The sequence below is a fragment of the Acomys russatus genome, chromosome 12 (assembly GCF_903995435.1).
Source record: "Acomys russatus chromosome 12, mAcoRus1.1, whole genome shotgun sequence".
In the NCBI taxonomy this organism is placed as follows: domain Eukaryota; kingdom Metazoa; phylum Chordata; class Mammalia; order Rodentia; family Muridae; genus Acomys; species Acomys russatus.
The window spans coordinates 14,319,818-14,341,363 of NC_067148.1; the positions used below are offsets into that span (position 1 = coordinate 14,319,818).

Consider the following 21,546-nt stretch of genomic DNA (forward strand, 5'->3'; position numbering starts at 1 on the left):
GTTTAGATTAACATGAGTTGTGAAAAAGAAACTATAATTTGATAGTTCCTTCTTTGGGTGTACAATAAACTCAGAAAGGTCTCTATTGCTTTTGATTTCTCTTATTTAAAGACTCTCAAGGGCTACTTAGAAATAATTATGATTTTTTTAAACAAAAGGTTATGTAATTCTTTTTTTTTTTCTCCACCCCCCCCCCAAGGTTATGTCAATCCAAACAGTAGCTACCATGAGGTCTTTTTAGTTTATTCTTCAACAAAGTCCAGCACAGATCTTATTTTAATGAATTCACATATACAGAAGTATAATCTATGTTGTGGAGTGTTTACTACATATGTTTTTCTTATGTGATAATAGTTGACAACAATACCAATGAAAGCCAGGACTCTATATTGACTAACATATCTAAAAGTGGTAGATCTTAGTAAACACCAAGATCTAAATAGTTTCTTCTGTATGCAGATGAATTCTCTTGGGAGCTAGAAAAGAGAATGCAGCTTGTGGAGTGGTTAGTTTCAGGTTGTAATAATACTGCTTCCAAGTACTGGTTTTCAGCTTTCTGCCCTCCCCCCTTTTTAAAATTTTATTCATTTTTAAGGTGTGTGTGTGTGTGTGTGTGTGTGTGTGTGTGTGTGTGTGTGTGTGTGTGTGTGTAGGTGTAGGAGTGCAGTGCCCTCAGAGGCCAAGAGAGGACATAAAATCTGTCTCTCAAGCTCCAGCTTTCTAGTCCAAGTTCTATGCTATGAAGGTTGGTAATTTCTTATATGGCAGCCATGTTGAATTTTATTTTTAAGTATTATTGGTGGTAGTTACTGGTTTATTTTCTAGGAGGAGTCTCCTGATATTCGGTGCATCACATTTATGCTTAAGCTTAAATAAAAACCAGAATGAGTTTTTAATTATTTCATAAAACTTTTGGTATTAAAGATTGCCTTCTCCAAAACGTGCCAGTACTTATAGATACATAATTTGTTTTCGTTTTTTTGCCTCAATTTTTATAGAAATAGATATGCCTTGTTTAAAAGATAATATACACATCATTTCCATTTTAGTATTGATTTTAGAAACTAAGGAAACAGGGTTATTTAAGCTACGTATCATTATACATGCTAACAGTATTTAAGACTAGTAGTTCAAGTATATTTTTGAAGGGAAATTACAGCATAATATGATTCTAGTTGCAGACCTCCCTTCCCTCCTCTTGAGATTGTCCATTACTTTTTAAAAGCATGTGTAGTTTGTTTTTCCCCCTCCCCTTCAGAACATTTAATATAATAGTGAATGTTGCTTCATTCTTCTTGACATGTGGCTTATCTTCTGTTAAATGAGTAACTTTTTCTTGCAGATTACTTTTCAATAATCCATATGATAGGAAGAGGATGTATTGCATGTCATTTCTTCAGGTTCCATGTGCACGGAATCCTGAGTACACTTGTTAATTTCTTGCCATTCCCCTCTGATAGGTATTTCAGGGACAGTTGGATTATTTGGCTGTGTCAACCATTCAGGCTTTGACAGCAGTGATGAAGAATTCTCCAGCTGCTAAGGTGAAAAATGGATCTTCAAGCTTTAAAATATATCTGCTTTCTCATTTTTTGCTGTATAAATTCCAAAGAGAAGTGTGAAAGTGTATAAAACGCATGGTTTAATACTTGTAATGAAATATTTTACAAAACTAGCTTACCTTCTTATAATTTGCTAATAATTTTATAGACAAACTCCTTATGGATACTCCAGGATTTTAAAAGATAGTGGTGACCTCACATGGTGGCATACACTTTTAATCCAAACACTCAGATGGCTCTCTGTGAGTTTGGGTCCAGCCTGCTCTACGTAGCTAGTTCCAAGCTAGCTAGGACTATGTAGTAAAACTATCTAAAACAACAACAACAACAACAACAAACATTGATGACTGAACTGCCACTAAGAGCTGTTTACAGTGTTGGTAAAAGAGGCTCATATTGCTGAGATTAAGAGGGTCGTGCTGCTGGTGTAGAGAAGTGAGTGTATGGTTATTGAGCTTAAAGAATTAAGTTTTGCAACATAGTTTTTTTTAACTAATAAAATCAGTTTTGCCATTTAGTCAGTTTTTAATTAATTAATTAGTTAATTAATTAATTAGTTAATTTTGAGTCAAGGTTTCTCTGCATAGCCCTGGCTGTCCTGGACTCGCTTTGTAGACCAAGCTGGCCTTGAACTTACAGAGATTCACCTGCTTGTCCCCCTGCTGGAATTAAAGGCCTGCGCCACTACTCCCTGCCTTTTTTAGTCAGTTTATAACTATCCACAATCTGAGCATTTTCACATGTCATCACTTTGTCAGTGTGGGATTTGTTTTTTCCAATGTGTGTGGCTATAGGCTTCTGCTTCTTTTTTCTGTGATCATTAACCTCAGTTTTATATCATTTTTTAAAAAAGATTTACAGGATGACAGGAGAAAAGGTGAGGGTAAAGGAAGTGTCATATAACTTAACCTGCAGAAAATAATTCTATAAAACAGTTGTTTCTAATTTCATTTATTTTACATTTTGCTGAGCTTTCATACCTTTTTTATTATCATCATCATCACTAATAATAATAATAATAATAATAATAATAATAATAATAATAATTATTATTATTATTATTATTATTATTATTATTATTATTATAAAAAGAGTGTAGAATCTTGTTTTAAGGTGAAAACACCTGGCTTCAAGGGTACACACCTGTCAATCCAGTTCCTGAGGTTGGTGAGACAGAGCGAAGGATTGCAATGTTAAGGACAGCTTAGGCAACGTAGAGAGACCCTGTTTCAAAAGAGAGAGAATGATAAATATAGATAGACATAGGTAATGTAAGAGAACAAAACTGATTGCATAATCTTTGTATTTCATATTAATTAGTTTAAATAAGTATTCAATATTTAATATTCCAATACATTTAATAATTGAAAATGTGCTTTGATATATTGCTTTACTCTCTAGGAAGTATTTAAAGAAAGAATTGGCTATATGCACATGTTTGAGGTATTAAAATCTCTGGGCCAGCCGCCACTAGAGCTGCTTAAAGGACTTATGGACATGGTGAGTTTTTACCCTTCATGATGAGAAGCCCCTTTACCTCCATTTGAACTGTAGTAACACCCTTTCACTTCTGTGTTACTTTCCAGGCTGTAGAGGGGGATCACACTTCAGTTGGCATTTTGGGCATTAGTAATGTCCATCCTCTCTTGGTTCTTATCCAATGGCTTCCAGAGCTAGAATCCCATGACCTACAAATCTTCATCTCGGATTGGCTGAAAAAAATTTGTTGCATTAATAAACAGAGCCGAACTACTTGTGTGAACGCAAACATGGGGATAAGAATCATTGAAGCGCTTGAATCCCATTCTTCCCTACATCGAACTTGTGCTGAGAACCTGATTGCAATCCATGGTTCACTGGGGAGTCAGTCCGTGAGCTCAGAAGAGATCCGTCGACTACTGCGCTTGCTGAGAGTAGATGAAGCTGAGTCTGTTCACCCGTACAGCATTCCTGTGACTCGTGCAATCCTGACCATGGCACGGAAGCTCAGTCTTGAGAGTGCACTGCAGTATTTTAATTTGTCTCACAGTATGGCAGGAATTTCTGTTCCTGCCATTCAGAAATGGCCTGGATCTGCATTTTCCTTCACTGCTTGGTTTTGCTTAGATCAGGATCAGTTAACCATCGGCGCTGCTAACAAAGGAGGAAAAAGAAAACAATTATATAGGTAATGGTACAAATTGTGGAATATAAATGAATATTGTTACATTATATATACTGTGATTTTAAATAGAAAAAGTGAGGATCTAGTTTTCAAATTTTATATGAAAATTTTCATCTTGTGACTTGGTTGTTGAGAGGTACTTTATTGCTTCCAAAATAGTTATTCTGTATTTTAGATATTTTTCTGGCTAAAAATTGAGGGTCATTAAGAAACAAAACTGAAATAGTTATGAAAGTGGAGAAGAAAGGAGTAATAAACTTTGTTCAACTGAAGGAGCTGTGTTTTCATGTAAAATATTCAGGCCTCAGTGGCCAGTGATTTCCCCCCCCCCCCACACACACACAGGGTTTCTCTGTGTAGTAGATCCCAAGTCTGCCCCTTCCTTACGTAATCTCCCCCATCCCGTCTAGAAAGGACCGTGGTCCTACTGTGATATCCTAGTATGGGATCACACTGCCCATATACCAAACATAGCATGCATCGCCTCCTCCTTCTTTGTGGTTTGTTTGTTTTGTTTTGTTTTTTGAGACAGGGTTTCTCTGTGTAGCCTTGGCTGTCCTGGACTCACTTTGTAGACCAGGCTGGCCTCAAACTCACAGCGATCCGCCTGCCTTTGACTCCCACGTCCTGGGATTAAAGACGTTGTGACACCATGCCCAGCATTAATTTTAATATGTTTTATGAGTTTAAAAACCTTTATGTATGCTTTCTAGATGTTTGGAAGAATTTAAATGATTTGAAATTTTATCATTTTACTCTAGCTCAGTGGTTCTCAACTTGTGGGTCATGACCTTTTTGGAGGGGGCCAGTGACCCATTCACAGGGTCAGTTAAGGCCATCGGAAAATACAAATATTTGCATTGTGATTTATAACAACTAAATTACAATTGTGAAATAGAAACAAAGAATTTTATGGTTGAGGGTCAGAACAACATGAAGAGCTGTAATAAAAGGATCACAGCATCAGGAAGAGCGAGAGCCACTGCTTTAGCTTTATAATGAAATCCCACTTACAATATTGTCTTTTATAATTTACTAACTTATATGCCCAAAATGGATTGAAAAGTTGACTGAAACCAAGTTGGGCTAATGAGTTAAGGCTGCAGCATTGTTGATAAAGTTGTTAACAATGATGAGCTTCAATGTCGAAGAGACTAATCAACTGCATTTCAGAGGTTCTGATGACATATATTTTTGTTAGCTTTTTTACAGGAAGTGGAATGGGTTTTGAAGCTTTTATTACCCACTCAGGTATGTTGGTTGTGGCAGTGTGCACAAAAAGAGAATATGCAACAGTCATGCTTCCTGACCACAGTTTCTGTGACTCTCTCTGGGTAAGACTTCAGGGTGCCACGTCAAACTCTTGGTTCTCTCTTTCCTTTAAGAAGTATAGCAGTTCGGTGCATTTTTACGAGGAGTTCATATCTGCTCTGTCAATTTTCAGTTCCAAATTTTGTTGGTAGTAAAGTTCTATCTATAAAGATATTAGTGTGGTTATCATTGTCATTAAAAAAGCATAATGATTTTTCTACTGAAACTTATATTGTGAGTCCTTGAAGATTCTAGAATGATTTTTGAATTTCATTATGAGATGTGAAATTGTTAAACTAATGTATTTCTGTTGCTTATCTGAAAATTATAAAATGCTTCCCATTGAGTAAAATAATTCTAAGAATATTTAAAGCATTAGAAAATATAGAAGAGACTTAACAATATTTGAGTCTTCTGGTAAAGGCTTGGTTGTTTTGTAGTACATAAAAATTGTTACTTGTTTTGAGAACACCATTGAATCAGCATTTAACAGTCCTTAATATTCTGTTAGACCGAGCACGGTGACACACGCCTTTAATTACAGCACCCAGGGAGGCAGAGGCAGGTGGAGGCAGAGGCAGGCACATCTCTGTGAATTGAAGGTCAGCCTGATCTACAAAGTGAGTCTAGGACAGCCAAGGCTATACAGAGAAACCCTGTCTTGAAAAACCAAAAAAAAAAAAAAAAAGAAAAAAGAAAAAAACATCCTTTTCCACACAAATTATGAAGTGATACTCTGTGAGCACATGTCATTACATGTGGTTGTAGTCATCCTAACGTCTGCTCTACCTCATCAGCACAACATAACCATTGTTCACCTGCCTGGGAAGAGGCCCTTCGGTCAGAGTCTGGTCTATATCTATGACAATGGGCAGCAGAAGGTCTCTGCCCCGCTCAGATTCCCTGCCATGAATGAGGTGCGTACATGTAACTTATTCCTCATAGGCCTTATTGATTGTACAATCCTGAAGATACTTAGGAAATATATTCTGAATTCTTGGCTAAAATTTTTGAAGTGTATTCTATATGTTAAGATTCAGTAAATTGGTATTCATTTCTTAGTCTATTAGATAAAGCCAGATATTATGTAAAAGAACCAATTCTGGAAAGAAACAAATACAATGAAAGATTTAGAAAAGTATATTTGGCAGAGCCAAAGAAATGAATACACCAGACCAAAGTATCATTAAAAAAAAAACTCTCCAAATATATAAGATGTTTAAGAAAATAACTCTGACGGATAGATCTCTGTTAGTTATGGACTAGTGATGAAGTAGCTTCACGCTTTATCATCCACACAGGTTAAGAAAGCTTTTTAAGTCAGGCCGTGGTGGCGCACGCCTTTAATCCCAGCACTTGGGAGGCAGAGGCAGGCGGATCACTGTGAGTTCAAGGCCAGCCTTGGTCTACAAAGTGAGTCCAGGACAGCCAAGGCTACACAGAGAAACCCTGTCTCAAAAAGGAAAAAAAATATTGTCAGTAAAATTTACCTGATAGTTTCTTGCTTCTCATCATGACTATTAAAGGTAGTCTTTAACTAACATTATACTGTTATACAATATTTTTGATGAATATTTTTGTTGAGAATAGCAATTATCTCTATTTTAGGTAACAGTAAAACTTTTAATTAAAAAAAAATAATACCCATTAAAAAAACCCATCAAAAAAGGTTTGTTGAGTTATAAAAGTAATGTCTGTATTATCTTCACCAAAGGTAACTTTGATAGTGATACCTGAGGTATATGCTTGCCTATATGTACTGATCCAGTTGAAAAATCAGTTTTCACTTTTGTTTTCAGTGTGTTTCTTTGCTTAGTTTTTTTTTATATAGACTATGTCATTTTATTATTACCTAGTTTTAAAATTCATTTATTTACTTTTGCATTGGTGGATATCAAACCCAAGTTGCATACATGCTAGACATGGAACTACATGTCCGGCTCCATATTATTTCATTTCATTGTTGTTTTGTGTCTGTTTGAGATAGGGTCTCGCTATGCAGCTCATGCTCTTTTGTCTTGGCCCTCCCCAGTGGTGAGACTATTAAGTGTGTGCCACTGAGGCCAGCTTTATACTGTTTAACTTTTAATGTGAGGAGAGAGATTTATTTTAAGGTTGTGTGATTTTAAGTAATTTTTGTCATTTTTGTTTAATTTTTAGCCATTTACTTCCTGTTGTATTGGTTCAGCCGGGCAAAGAACCACTACTCCTCCACCATCTCAAATCCCAGATCCACCATTCTCTGCTCCCATTACCCCTCACCGGACATCATTTGGTGGAATATTGTCATCAGCCTCCTGGGGAGGAACAATTGAAAAATCAAAATTAGTTACCAAATTAATTTCAGCTGGAACCCAAGATAGTGAGTGGGGTTGCCCCACATCCCTGGAGGGCCAGCTAGGATCTGTTATTGTATTCCATGAAGCTCTGCAGCCTCCTCAGGTCAAGGCTTTGTATTTAGCAGGTGAGCTTGTACAGTCACAGTGTTTATATCATTGCCCCCCCCTTGCCTGAGTGTTGCCTAAGGAGTTACTTGATTTGAAGAGTCTGTTATTCGCTCACTCACTCATTCACTCACTCATTCTTTCATTTACATTTTGGGGATCTAGCACATACTAAGCAAGTGAACTAAGCACTGAACTCTATCACAGTCCTTTGGTTGCTTTAATGGGAACTGAAAAGAAAAGCCTGTTGTGTCCTATAATTTTTTTGTAGGCATAACTAGAACTGGTGTTTAGGAAACATTTAAAGATTTATTTGTGTGTGTGTTTGTGTATGTGTGTGTGTGTGTGTACGTGTGCACCTTTGTGAGTTCAAATGCATCGTGTGTGTTGAGGTCCCCAGACAGGCCCGAGAGTATCGGATTCCCTAGAACTGGAGCTACAGGCCGTTGGAAGCTGCTTGATATGGGTGCTAGGAACTGAACCGAGACCCTCTGCAGGAATAAGTGCTCTTAACTACTGAGCCATCTCTCCAGCCCTATTTTGTGTGATATTTAAATTTCTTTTTTAGGCTGGAAAGATGGCTCCGGTTCTTCCTGAGTCCTGAGTTCAATTCCCAGCAACTGCATTGTGGTTCAGAACTTTTTTGGCATGTAGGCATACATGCAGGCAGAACACTGTATGCATAATAAATAAATAAATCTTTAAAAAATATTCTTTTTAATTTATCTTTATGTACATTGGTGTTTTGTCTGCATTTATGTCTGTGTGAGAGTTTCAGATCTCCGGAGTTGCAGACAGTTGTGAGTTGCCATGTGGGTGCTGGAATTTGAACCTGGGTCCTCTGGAAGAGCAGTCAGTGCCCTTAACCACTGAGCCATCTCTCCAGCCCCTGATATTTAAATTTCAAAATTAGTGACTGTATGAGGCTCCCAGGGTTGCTATAATAAACTACTGCAGACTGTGTCTTTAAACACTGAAATTCATTTTCTCAAGTTTCTGGAGGGAAGGTAATATTAGCGAATATTGTTTCTAGTGAGGCTTCTCTTTGTTGTAGTAGCCCCTTTCCCTCTTCCTTCCTGCCTTCCTTCCTGCCTTCCTTCCTTCCTTCCTTCCTTCCCTCCTCCCTCCCTCCTTCCTGCCTTCCTGCCTTCCTTCCTGCCTTCCTGCCTTCCTTCCTGCCTTCCTTCCTTCCCTCCCTCCCTCCTTCCTGCCTTCCTGCCTTCCTTCCTGCCTTCCTTCCTTCCCTCCCTCCTTCCTTCCTGCCTTCCTTCCTTCCCTCCCTCCTTCCTTCCTTCCTTCCTGCCTTCCTTCCTGCCTTCCCTCCCTCCTTCCTTCCTTCCTGCCTTCCCTCCCTCCTTCCTTCCTTCCTGCCTTCCTTCCTTCCTTCCTTCCTTCCCTCCCTCCCTCCCTCCCTCCCTCCCTCCCTCCCTCCTTCCTTCCTTCCTTCCCTCCCTCCCTCCCTCCCTCCTTCCCTCCCTCCCTCCCTCCTTCCTTCCTTCCTTCCTTTTATTTTGGTTTCTTGGCTTTTTGGGGTTTTTTGAGACAGTTTCTCTCTGTAGCCTTGGCTGTCCTGGACCCACTTTGTAGACCAGGATGGCCTCGAACTCACAGAGATCACCTGTCTCTGCCTCCCAGAGTGCTGGGGTTACATACGTGCACCACCATGCCTGGCTGAGGTAACCTCTCTTACTGTGATCTCAGTGTGGTCTTTCCACAGTATGTACATAGACAAGGAAAAAGAGCAGATCTCTATAGTGTCTCTTCCTTTTCTTATGAGGGACCCTGTCTGATTAGGACCCCAATGTTATAACATTATTTAACTTTAACTTTCTGTTTAAAGGCTTTAATTACAATTCAGTCACATTGGAAGTTCTTTATTTAGTATAGATGTTAAGGTCATTTGTTTCTATCCATAACATTATCAGTACTTTTGACAGATATTGATGAGTTGATGAAATCACATAGAAGCCTATCTACATAAGAAATTACAGAAGTGATTTCAAAATCATAGGTCTTGTCCCAGAACTTGTCACTTTTATAATTCATGTATTAGAATACCTGCAGAGCTTCTGAAGGCAGAATAGTTAGATATTGGATGATACTGTAAATGTAATTGTGTTTTTTTCTTTTAGTTATGATTTTGAATATATTACTTAGTTTCAACATTTCAGTTTTATATCTGTTTTTTATCAGAATATCCTGAACTAAATCTTTAAGAGTCATGGAAATAAATTTTTCAGAGTAGCTTACTTTTCTCCAAAATATACTGTTAAAATTGTGTGGGAATTTTGAGATGAATAGGACTTTCTGAACTTTACAGAATTTAAATTAGAACCTTATCATTTTTTTTGACACTCATTGAAGTATTTAAATGTATTGTTTATAACCCAAGTAAATACAAGTTATTTAATGCAGTGTTTGTGGCTATATAGTATACACTTTATTCTTACAGTTCTCCTTACAACTTTACTCTAAAATTATTATATCTATATACTCTAAATTTATTATAAATGATCATTTTTACTTCCATGTTGTTTCTTGAATTTATGATATGAATCCTTTATATACATTTGCTTGCTTGTTTGTTTTTTTGTTTGTTTTTGGAGACAGGATTTCTCTGTGTAGCTTGACTGTCTTGGAATTTGCTTTGTAGACCAGACTTGCTTTGAATTCATAGAGAGCCACCTGCCCCTGACTCCTGAGCGCTGGAGTTAAAGGCGTGCACTACCACTACCTGGCTTTAATTTTTTACTATTGGCATAAATTTAAAAATTTCACTATGGGGCCTGGAGAGATGGCTCAGAGGCTAAGAGCACTGGCTGCTTTTCCGAAGGTCCTGCTTTCAATTCCCAGCAACCACATGGTGGCTCAAAACCATCTATAATGTGATCTGGTGCCCTCTTCTGGCCTGAGGGTATACATGCAGGTAGACCAATGTATACATAATAAATAGATAAATCTTTAAAAAAGAATTTCAATATGATGAGCTGTTTTATATAGAGTTTTATTTTAGTGGTTTTAATGATTAAATTCTGAGAATAAATATCCAAAGTGTGGAGATAGCGCAGTGAAAGCAGGAGAACCTTAGTTTGGACCTCCAGCACCTGTGGAGCAGCTGGACATGGCTGCTGCTACCTGTAACTCCAGTGTTAATGTGTGGAGACAGGTAACGCCTAGGAGCTTGGTGGCCAGCTGGCCTAACTACATGATGAGCTTCAGATTGAGTGAAAGATCTATCTAATAAGAATTAGGTGGAGCCAGTTATAGCCAGTGCTTGGGGCATTCTGAGTAGGCAGAGGGGGAGAGAGAGAGATAAGATGACACTCAGTTTCTTCCTTTGGCCTCTATCTATGCTTATCACATGTACCTGTATACATATGCACACATGCATGCACTTTTCTTCCATTATGTGTCAACTGGAACCTTGTATGAGCTTACTTTTCAGTTGTAAATGAAATTCAGCACTGTTACCTTACATGTTATTCCATTTCTCTGCTGTCTGTTCACATTTAGGTGTTTTTTTTTTTTTAAGGTAAGGTCTTACTGTATAGCCCTGGCTGGCCTTAAACTTAGAGAGCTCTAACTGCTTCTGCCTTCTCAGTCGAAAATGTATACCACGATGTATCACATTAATGCTTTAATGTTTTTTTCATTTCTTATTCTTTTTAATTTTTTCACATTAGATAAGTCAATACAATCTTTGCATTTTATAATATTTTCATAATGCTACATACAGTGTCCTTTCTACAGCAGAAATTGATCATCTCCCACATTTTCTAGATTGTGGAAGAATCAGAGATGACATAAAACTAATGTACATGTAACACAGAGTGTTTTAGCTGTGTTATTTGAGTAGCTTGAAAGGTCTTGATTCTAAGTTTTGTTTTGGTAACGCAGAATCAAGGAGATCGTGTATATTCAGTAATGTGTGTGTGTGTAACTAATTTTCAGGTCCAAATTGCTTGAGCCCTTGGAAGTGTCAAGACTGTGATATGAGCGACCTGCCAAGTAACATCCTCCTTCAGTACACAGCAAAGGTCAGAGGAAATGCATGGCTGTCCATAATTGTAACTGCCAGGAGTTCAAATGCATTGTTTATTCCTTCTGTCATTTTAGTGGGTAATTGAATATTTTTTAAAAACAGAATTTGAAAAGCAGCAAAAATTAAAGCATATCTCCTCAACTAGAGTTCAGGTGCTCAGCCTTTCTACTAGTGTGAATTGGACTAGTTTCTGGAATTTGTTATGAGTTGGGTTTTTTCATTCAAAATTTTTTTTACTTTTACATATATTTATGTTATTATACATATACAATAAACTATATACAGCAAGAAGGATCACAAAACAATTAGGAATTATATAACTGTTACATTCATAGTGTTTTTCCTATTTGTTTTTTGTTTGTTTGTTTGTTTTTCGAGACAGGGTTTCTCTGTGTAGCCTTGGCTGTCCTGGACTCACTTTGTAGACCAGGCTGGCCTCGAACTCACAGCGATCCGTCTGCCTCCCGAGTGCTCGATTAAAGGCGGGCGCCACTACGCCCGGCTCTGTTTTTCCTATTTGTATTTGCAACCTTGGGAAAAACATCTTTCCTATCTTGGTGAGTCTAACATTCTGAATGTAAATCAGTATATAACATATCTCATCCCTATTAACCTAAAACATCTATCTAGACCTAAAGACATTTTAACCCCTAAACAACTAAGTTTAATTGTGAAACTAAACACTCTGGTCTTCAACCACATCAGAGACCTGAGAAGGAATAAAATTAATTATCTGAGTAAACAGGAAGTGCAGGTTAGCAACTTCCAAAATGAGAAGATGACAGAGATGACAGTTTGCTGCCTAGATAGTCACCCAAATGAATGAAACCTTTTTAACTTTATGTAGTTATCTGACAAGAGAGAGGAAACAGTTGTACTCAAACTTTGGTTTTCTTTTTAAAAATGTGATGTTGAAGGGAGGGGAAATGTTTTCTAAAGGTCAGAAGCCCTGTCAGTGTACATGCCATGTCTAGCTTTTTCCCCTTCACAGACTTAGTTAATGAAAGTAATGAACTAGCAAAGACTGAAGGAAAAAAGATATGAGGTAAAATTGGGAGGGAGAAAACAGAGAAGTGTCACAAATAGCATTATTTATTTGCCTTTATCATAGTTAATGTTATGTTGGTGCAGAAAATACTTTTATTGTGTGGGATAATATAAAATATCCCTTTCTGTTTAGCAAGCTGCTGCATGATCATACTGTTTATTTGTTCATTTGACCTAATAAAATTACTGATTTTATGTTCTTCCACCTTTATTTTTTTGATATATTTCAAACCTTAGTGAGAACTTAAAAAAAAGTAGTGTAATAATTCTATATATTCCTTACCCAAATTCCAATTGTTAACATTTTGTTACATTTGATGACTTTTTCTCAAGTCATTTATAAAAGCAGATTGGCTCAACTATAAAACTTTAGCTGGACTGTGGTGTCGTGTGCCTTTAATCCCAGGATTTGGGAAGCAGCGGCAGGCAGATGTCTGTGAGTCCACGTCCATCCTGGTCTACAGAGTGAGTTCCAGGACAGCCAGTGCTACACAGAAACCCTGTCTTGAAAAACCCAAAACACAAACAAACTAAAAACATAGCTTCCTAACCCTAAATTTTATCCCTGAATATTTTTACTTAGTTACTTACATAACTGAATATATCACCTATATCTGGTTTTCCCTAAAAAATACTTATTTAGCAAAGGTTAGTTTTGATCCAGTCAAGATCCATGGATCTTTATATTTACCCAACAATAATAATATATTTACCCAATCAATAATAACCTCCTTTCTTGGCAACTGCCGGTCTTTCCTCTCCTACTTAGTCTACAGTATGTAGCAAAGATATCTAGGAAATGATTGCATCTTATCCAAGTAGTATACTGGTGACTTATCATTGGGGCTTTTTGGTTTGCTTGTTTGTTTGGTTTTTTTTTTGGTTTGGCTTTTTTTTTTTTTTTTTTTCTTCTAGATAGAGTTTCTCTGTGTAGTCTTTGCTGTCTTGGACTCATTTGTAGACCAAGCTGGCCTCAAACTCACAGAGATCTGCCTGCCTCTGCCTCCCTGAGTGCTGGGACTAAAGGTGTGTCCACCACACCTGGCTGGGCATCTGGTTTGTAACTTTATGGTTGTTGCCTCTTTACAAAGAAATTTTGAATTTGGTGATGTTAAAATTTTTTGAGACTGAAATTTCAAAAATCTGTACTATTAAAAAAATTAGTTGTTGTCCTCCCCCCAAGACATGTGATTAATATGTAGGAAAGTCATTTTATTGAAGGCGTGTTTCTCCAAAATGATGTAATGCATGTCTCTAAAGTTAGGCGAGTTCATGGAGCTCTTGCATTCTTCGTGTCCTTGGAGATTGATGATACGCGCTCAAAATCATGCTGTAAAAAGGATTCTACTTGGTTTAATATGTTTTACCAGTTTTTTGAGCAGTCTTAAAAATGATTCAAGTATTAACAAATGGTAATTTGTTAAATGGTACTTTGGAGACTTTTCAGTAGCCAGCTGTTTTCCATTTTCATCCTCATTTGTAGCAGGTATTTAATCATCTGTTTCTTTAAAATTTGGTGTTTTCTTTGTGTCTAGAACTGAATACAGTGACCTGCTTTTGATAAGTTGAGTGCTCTAGAATTCAGTCCCTGATTTTTTTTTAAGAGACATTAGTTAAAGCCCTTGATGCATAAACATGAGGACCTGAGTTTGGATCCCCAGGCATCTCTGTGAAAGCTGACCATTATGATGTGTGCCTGAACTCCACTGTTGGAAGGTCAGGGACAGGTGGAGAGACTGCTTGGCAGTCAGTCTAGACAGTGGGTGAGCTCTAGGTTGAGTGAGAGAGCTGCTGCAAAAATGTAGGTAGAGAGTGATTGATGACATCTAAGACCTGATGTCTACCTGGCCTCCATGGGAATAGACCTTTTTGTGTGCCCCCACAACACACCACACACATGAGAGAACAGTAAAAGGAAAATACTAGGCATGTTATTATTATTGATTTATAATAGAGTTCTAAAATTATGCTGAGATGTTTTTTATGTAATTAAAGTTATGTTTCATTCTAATTGCACTAAGATGCTCGTTGTATTTTTCTGTTGTTCTTAGGCTTGCAACAATTCAATTTGTCTTGACTTGTCTACTAATTATTTACATGGAAGATTAACAGGAAACAAAGTAGTGAATTGGGACATTAAGGTAAATTAATAATATACAATGGACATTATAGTATAATTTAAATTTACTGTTAAGTTTACTTAATCATAGAACTTAGGTGGAATTTGTTTTCCCCCCAGTACTAGGAACTGGACCCAGGATATTCTGTATTCTGGGTAACTGCTTTACCACTGAACCACATTCTTAGCCCCAATATGATAAGTAGGGGAGGAAGAATATGTGTGTGTGTATGCTGTTAGAAATTTGTTGTTTTCACCTGTTGCTTGATTGAACAGCAAGCTTGCCTTTCAGGCTAAGCTGGCTGATTTCTGGGCGCTCAGCATCTCCCTGACTCGGCTCTCTCGGTGCTGGAGTTTTCAGGCACTCCTGCCGAAAGCTTCATGTGAGCCCTTGGGTTTTGAACTTAGACCTTCAGGTTCTCGTGCTTGCCTAGCAAGAGAGTTCTTATCCACCTGCCCAGATTTTATCTTTTAAGCATCACCAAGTTGATCTTAATAATTGGTCTATGTTAAGATTTCATGCAGTGCTGGGCATGGTGTGGCGCATACACTGAGGAGGCAGACAGACATATCTCTTTAAGTTTATGTTCAGTCTGGTCTATATAGGGAGTTCCAGGCCTGCCAAGGCTATATAGTAGGACCCTGTTTTCAAAGTAAAACAAAACAAAACCCCACAAATAAATAAGTAGATAAGTAAAATGTTACATGATTTGTATTCAGAAGGATGAGCAAGTATAGTAGTTGAATGACTGAAACTTAATTTACCTTTATAAACCATGCCATCAAACAAGCCAACTTAAAAAAAAAATGCTCTTGTATCCAGTTATATATAAGTTCCATAGTTTAACTTTTCCCTTGTAACATTGTCTTTACAAGACTAGGTCTGTGTGTTACATATAAACTTAATTATCTTAGGTATGCTGTGCAGATATGAAAAGTCAGAGTCTTAGCCCCTGTTCAGTATAGCCAGTGGACAGCTCCTACTCTACTGTTTTGAGTAGAGCACGGGTTCGAGCTCCCAATTTGATCACCTCCTCTTGGCAGGGAGGCCCAATGGAAGAGGAAGGGGAAGCAGGCTATCCAGATGAGACCTGATAGGCTGTGGTCAGATGGAGGTGGGGGAGGAGCTCTAGGAGAGGGTAATAGGGTGGAAGAGGGGGGGAGAAAGGTACACGTGAGGGGATAACAATCAGAATGTAGTCTTGAATAAATTATAATAAAATTTTTAAAAAGTCAGAGTCTTTAGTACTTTGTATTGTAGCTATACAAATTAACTAATCAAATATTTTGCCTGATGTGAGAAACAAGACAGGAACAGAATTATTAAGAGAAAGACAGTTATATCTTTATGTGTAAATAAAATAAAATCCCTCTCCTCATCACAAACATAAAAACAAAAAGACAACTGAGAGGAAAAATGTTTGCCATCCAAAGAGTTCAGTTATAATCACACAAAAAGCTCTTTAACATTAGTATGGTTTCCCCCAACACACTTTTTCATCTTTTTTATGTAATGGGTAAAATAATCTTAGATCATTTAAAAATATACAAAGCAAAGTGGCAGATGTGCAGTATGAATAAATCTTGAAATCTCAGGTACAGGTACAACATAAAGAATTTTGTATTGAGAGCTTTTGTAAGTAAGTGGATTTTTCTTTTTTTTTGGTTTGTTTGTTTGTTTCGAGACAGAGTTTCTCTGTGTAGCCGTGGCTCTCCTGGACTCACTTTGTAGACCAGGCTAGCCTCAAACCCACAGAGATCCCCCAATCTCTGCCTCTCGAGTGCTGGGATTACAGGTATTTGCCCCCATGCCCAGTTGAGTATTTCATAGCTGCAGTTGTGACAGGTAAGTACATGAGGTGATAGATTTGTTGATCTGCTCCCCCCCCCCTTCCTTTCTATTTCTCTTCCCTCCCTTTCCCTCTTACTCCCTTGTAGACTGGCCTTGACCTTGGAATGTTCCTGCCTCCCATCCTTTCTTGTACTAGTATTACAAGGGTACAGTAACACTTCAGTGCAGGTCTGAATGTTTTAATGATTAACAATAAAAGTAACTTTATGTAACATTCTCTGTATGTCAGACATTTAAGCACTTTTTATAGTTTAGCTTCCTTTACCCATTTCGTCTTTTGTTAACTAAAATCATACTTCTGGTTCCTTTTCTGTTTTGTTTTGTTTTGTTTCCGAGACAGTGTTTCTCTGCATAGCTTTAGCTATCCTAGACTCATTTTCTAGACCAGGCTGGACTTGAATTCACAGAAACTCCTGGTTTTTTGTTTGTTTGTTTTGTTTTTTTCATTCACAATTGTATGGTGACAGTTGCTCACTCTTGGCATTGTTAGATTTACATTGGACATTGTGTATGTTTAAACTTCCAAGCTCTAAAAAATCAAGCAAAGAAAAATGACCTGAAATGGTCTCTTTTGAAGTTGAGTTAGTTATCTTTGAGACTGTCTGCTTAAGGATTCCTTCAGCTTAGGCTGTCTTCTACATTGCTTAAGGTTTATTAGTAAGCTATATCTTCATCCATACTGTAGATACTAAATTATACCATTGCTCTTATTTTGTAATGTTAAAATTTTTGATTTTGTTTTCAGGACATCATTAATTGCATAGGTGGATTGAATGTATTTTTTCCTTTACTGGAACAAATAAGTCACTGTAGTGAAGGACAGATGTCTGAAGGAATGAGAGAAAACACAGTTCCTGACTTACTAACACCTGCTGAACAAGAATGTATGGGGTTGGCCTCCACAAAGGCATCAGGTAATAAAATTACATTAGTCCAAAGTAGTCACTTAGAAATTGAGAATTAGTTGGAAAATAAAATGCCATACTACTTATAATTATTTATAGCTGTAGCTGCCCTACTGAACTGACTTAATTCAGTAAGTTTATAATGCCTTGGGCAAAACAGTGAAGATAGTAACTTTACTTTTGACTATTTTTATTTTAAACTCTTAGTGGGAAAAGAAAAACCCACCACATTGTTAAATCATGGTAAAGAAAATATTTACATATGGTATTTACATATAGTAAGTAGTTTGTGCTTTTTCTTATTTCATTGTACAAATCAGTCTTGGAGCAAGCAACTGAATTGGATCAGTTCTTTGTTACAGGGTGAATTATGATAAAAAAATATTTGATGTAAAAATGATGAGAGTGATTGTGATAATGACATTTTGTTCTATTTTCATAGAGTCAAGACTAGAGAAAAATCTAGTTGCAACATTTATCTTGATTGTGAAACACTTTATTCAGAGACATTCTATCAACCAGGATAATCTTATCCAGTCCCATGGAGTTGCAACTCTTGGTGCCTTACTTCAAAAGGTAATTAAGTCTAACATGATTTTGATTTATTGTCATGATCATGAATTGTTATTGTGATTTTATTCTTAGTAATAAATGTTACTAATGATTACTGTATTATAGCTCAAATTGTTCAATGCATATGACTTGTTTTACAGATAGCATTTATAAACTTTATTAGAATAATAGAATTACTTATCTTAAATAAGAATATATTACCTTTGATGTATGCTTCCTTAGTTGCTAGGTATAGTATTAGAGGTATTTGAGAACCAGAAGATTGTGTTTCACACGTCTGATAAGTGACTTCATGCATATGTTCATCAGGAAATCCTCTGACTGCTGTGAGAGAGAAGAGAGCTGGAGTGTTTGTAATAAATAAAATAAAAGTTTATCTAAATAGCTAGACATTATCAAATCCCAAGAGAGGATCTCACTTTGTAGCCCAAGCTGTCTTCAAAATTTTGCTTTTCTGCTTCAGCCTTCTCAGTGCTAAGATTATGGATGTGTACGGTCATACCTGACCTAACATATAAAGACAAATTTCTAGTTTAACCTATAAACCCCAATCTAGGGAATAATTAAAGCAAATCACAAGGCTATTTAAATGGAAGTTTATTGCATATACCAGGATATGGCTTCTCTCCTGCAGTTTTTGTTGTTGCTAGGTATAGTGGGCTGGAGAGATGGCTGGACAAAGTGTGTCACACACCTCCTAATAGTGCCTCTCTCTGTGGACCAAGGATTCAAACGCATGAATCTATAAGGGCCACTGCATATTCAAACCAGCACAGCAGTGATTGAATTTTCTTGATCTGTATGTGTGGGAGGAATAATTCTTTAAAGTTTTCTGGAGAATTCTTTCTTTCTTTCTTTCTTTTCTCTTTTTTAAAAAAATTCTTTTTATGTTTCTGTGCATTTTATCTTTATATGCATTTTTCCTGCATGTATGTCTGTGTGAAGGCTCCATGTGGTTGCTGGGAATTGAATTTGGGACCTTTGGGAGAGCAGCCAGTGCTCTTTACCTCTGCGCCATCTCCCCAGCCCCCTCTAGAGACTAGTCTGTCCTGTACTGGCTCGTGACGTTTTGCAGCTTCAGTTCCTTCATCTGTTAGACCATGGATTGTGTAGCTAGACTGCCTGCGCTTAAAACTTTTGCTGGCTGACTTGTATGGAGATGCTGTTTCATGCCTTAGATTCCCTGACTGTAAAGTGGGAATAATAATAGAGCTCTGTAAAAAATCAGAGTGATAATGTGCTTTGAGCATTAAAAAGAAAGACTTGAAGCTGGGCGTGGTGGCGCATGCCTTTAATCCCAGCACTTGGGAGGCAGAGGCAGGTAGATCTCTATGAATTCAAGGCCAGCCTGGTCTACAAAGTGAGTCCAGGACAGCCAGGGATACACAGAGAAACCTTGTCTTTAAAAAGCCAGAAAAAAAGTAAAGATTTTAGAAATATGACATTAGGAAAATATGATCCAGTGTTAAATCAGAAAGATTAATGATTTAAGTTATTTATATTTTGTACCATCTTTTTTTCTATTTAATTATTGGATGTTATAGTTTCATACTGTTATTTAAACTGACCTTTAGCAAACCCTTTCCTGTTAAATTTTAGGTACCAGGTACCCTAATGGATGTTAATGTATTGATGGCAGTTCAATTACTAATTGAACAGGTATCGTTAGAAAAAAACACACTGTTGCTTCAACAAATGTATCAGTATTTACTCTTTGACTTCCGCATTTGGAACCGTGGAGATTTTCCTTTTCGGATTGGTAAGACTACACTATCAATAAAATATTGTAAAGTTGTTTTTGGAATATATATGACCATCTGTGTGACTTTATTTTAGTTACGTTATTTATAAGTGAACATTTTATTTTAGGCCATATACAGTATCTTTCGACTATCATTAAAGACAGTAGGAGAGTTTTCCGGAAGAAGTATGGCGTGCAGTTTCTCCTAGATACACTTAGGATTTATTACGGGTATGACATTTTTGTTCCTTCTCAGTTGTTTGTTAATTAGTTGTTTTCTGTTTGACAGTTGACTGAATGTGTAGCTTGCTCCCTTGACCAGCAGTTCTGGCATGCTGAAACTTCAGAGAAACAGGGAATGTAGAGGTTAAAATGATGACTAGTAGAGTCACATTTACTAGGTTTGTATGTTGGTTTTGTTAATTGTGTAGTGTTAGTCAATTCACGTAAATTCTCTATATTTTAAAGTTTTTTCATGTGTAAAAATCAGATTAAGACTATGACCTGTTATGGTTGAGAGTTAAACTAATTAATATGCATAGCTCATACAACTGTGTATTGTTAGTATTATAATTTTTCTTAGTATTATAATTTTATAGTTGTTGAATATTGCAATAACTATTTTTGTCAGTAAAACTTTTTTTTTGTTTTGTTTTGTTTTTTTGAGACAGTATTTCTGAGTGTAGCCTTGGCTGTCCTAGACTCACTTTGTAGACCAGGCTGGCCTGGAATTCACAGTGATCCGCCTGCCTCTACCTCCCTAGTGCTGGGATTAAAGGCGTGCGCCACCACACCCAGCTCTGTCACTGAAACTCTTATAATGTCTCTTAATGTAAAAGAAATCAGCTGGCCTACTCACTTTGTGTAGTGTACTTTCCTAATGAACATGATTCTTACACAATGTAGCACTGCATATCTGTAGCCCAGCATTTGGGTATTAAGAGGCAATAGGATTAGAAGTTCAAGGTCATTCTCAGCTCCGTAGTGAGTTGTAGGACCTTAAAAAAATAAAAGAAAGAAAGAAAGAAAAGAAAGGTACCATGAATTGTAATAATTATATTAAAAGAGTTTGCCTGTGCCTATGTGTATGCTGTATGTTTTCATGGGGTCCGTGGAGGGAGGGGTATAGCACATGCTGTAGATGCCAGAGATGAATTTCCAATGCAGATTCACCTTGAACTCACTGAGCTCCTCCTGGCTCTGCTGAGGGCTAGGATTAAAGGTGTGCACACTACACCCAACTCTGGCGTCTTTTTTCTTGGAGCTGAGGATCAAACCCTTGCTAGGCAAACAGGCTACCACTGTGCTAAATAAATCATTAACCCCTCTGGTGTCCTTAATTGCTTTCCATCTGGGCTTTCGAGACAGGGTTTCTTATTAAACCTGGAGCTCATCTATTTGGCTAGAATGAATGTCCAACAAACCCTAAGAATCCTTTGTCAACCCTGTCACACTCAGCTTTTTACATGGGTTCTGGGGACCTAAACTCAGGACCTTAGGCTTGCATAGCAAGCACTTTATTGACTGAGTCAGCTTCCCAGGCTACCTTTGTGCATATTCTTCTGATAATGGTGCTTGTACACGTGTGTGTGTGTGTGTGTGTGTGTGTGTGTGTGTGTGTGTGTGTTTGTGTAGAAACCAGAGGGCAACCATAGATGATTCTGTCCACCTTGATTTCTTTAGATGGAACTCTTCCTGTCCTGTGGCTGACTATTTGGCTAGGCTGGCTAGGAACAAGCCCCAGGGATCTACCAGCTTGTACCTTCCTAGTTCTAGTACTACAAGT

General features: G+C 37.3%; 1 protein-coding gene across 1 annotated transcript in view; it reads left to right on the forward strand.

Moving 5' to 3' along the window:
* The window catches only part of Nbeal1 (neurobeachin like 1), a 147,238-nt gene that overhangs the window by 53,367 nt on the left and 72,325 nt on the right, over positions 1 to 21,546 (forward strand). Inside the window, 12 exon segments of the mRNA XM_051153879.1 lie at positions 1,461 to 1,544; positions 2,964 to 3,062; positions 3,149 to 3,729; positions 4,928 to 5,060; positions 5,835 to 5,954; positions 7,198 to 7,501; positions 11,433 to 11,518; positions 14,622 to 14,711; positions 17,287 to 17,455; positions 17,889 to 18,022; positions 19,619 to 19,778; positions 19,889 to 19,991. Coding sequence (XP_051009836.1) covers positions 1,461 to 1,544; positions 2,964 to 3,062; positions 3,149 to 3,729; positions 4,928 to 5,060; positions 5,835 to 5,954; positions 7,198 to 7,501; positions 11,433 to 11,518; positions 14,622 to 14,711; positions 17,287 to 17,455; positions 17,889 to 18,022; positions 19,619 to 19,778; positions 19,889 to 19,991 — 2,063 coding nt within the window.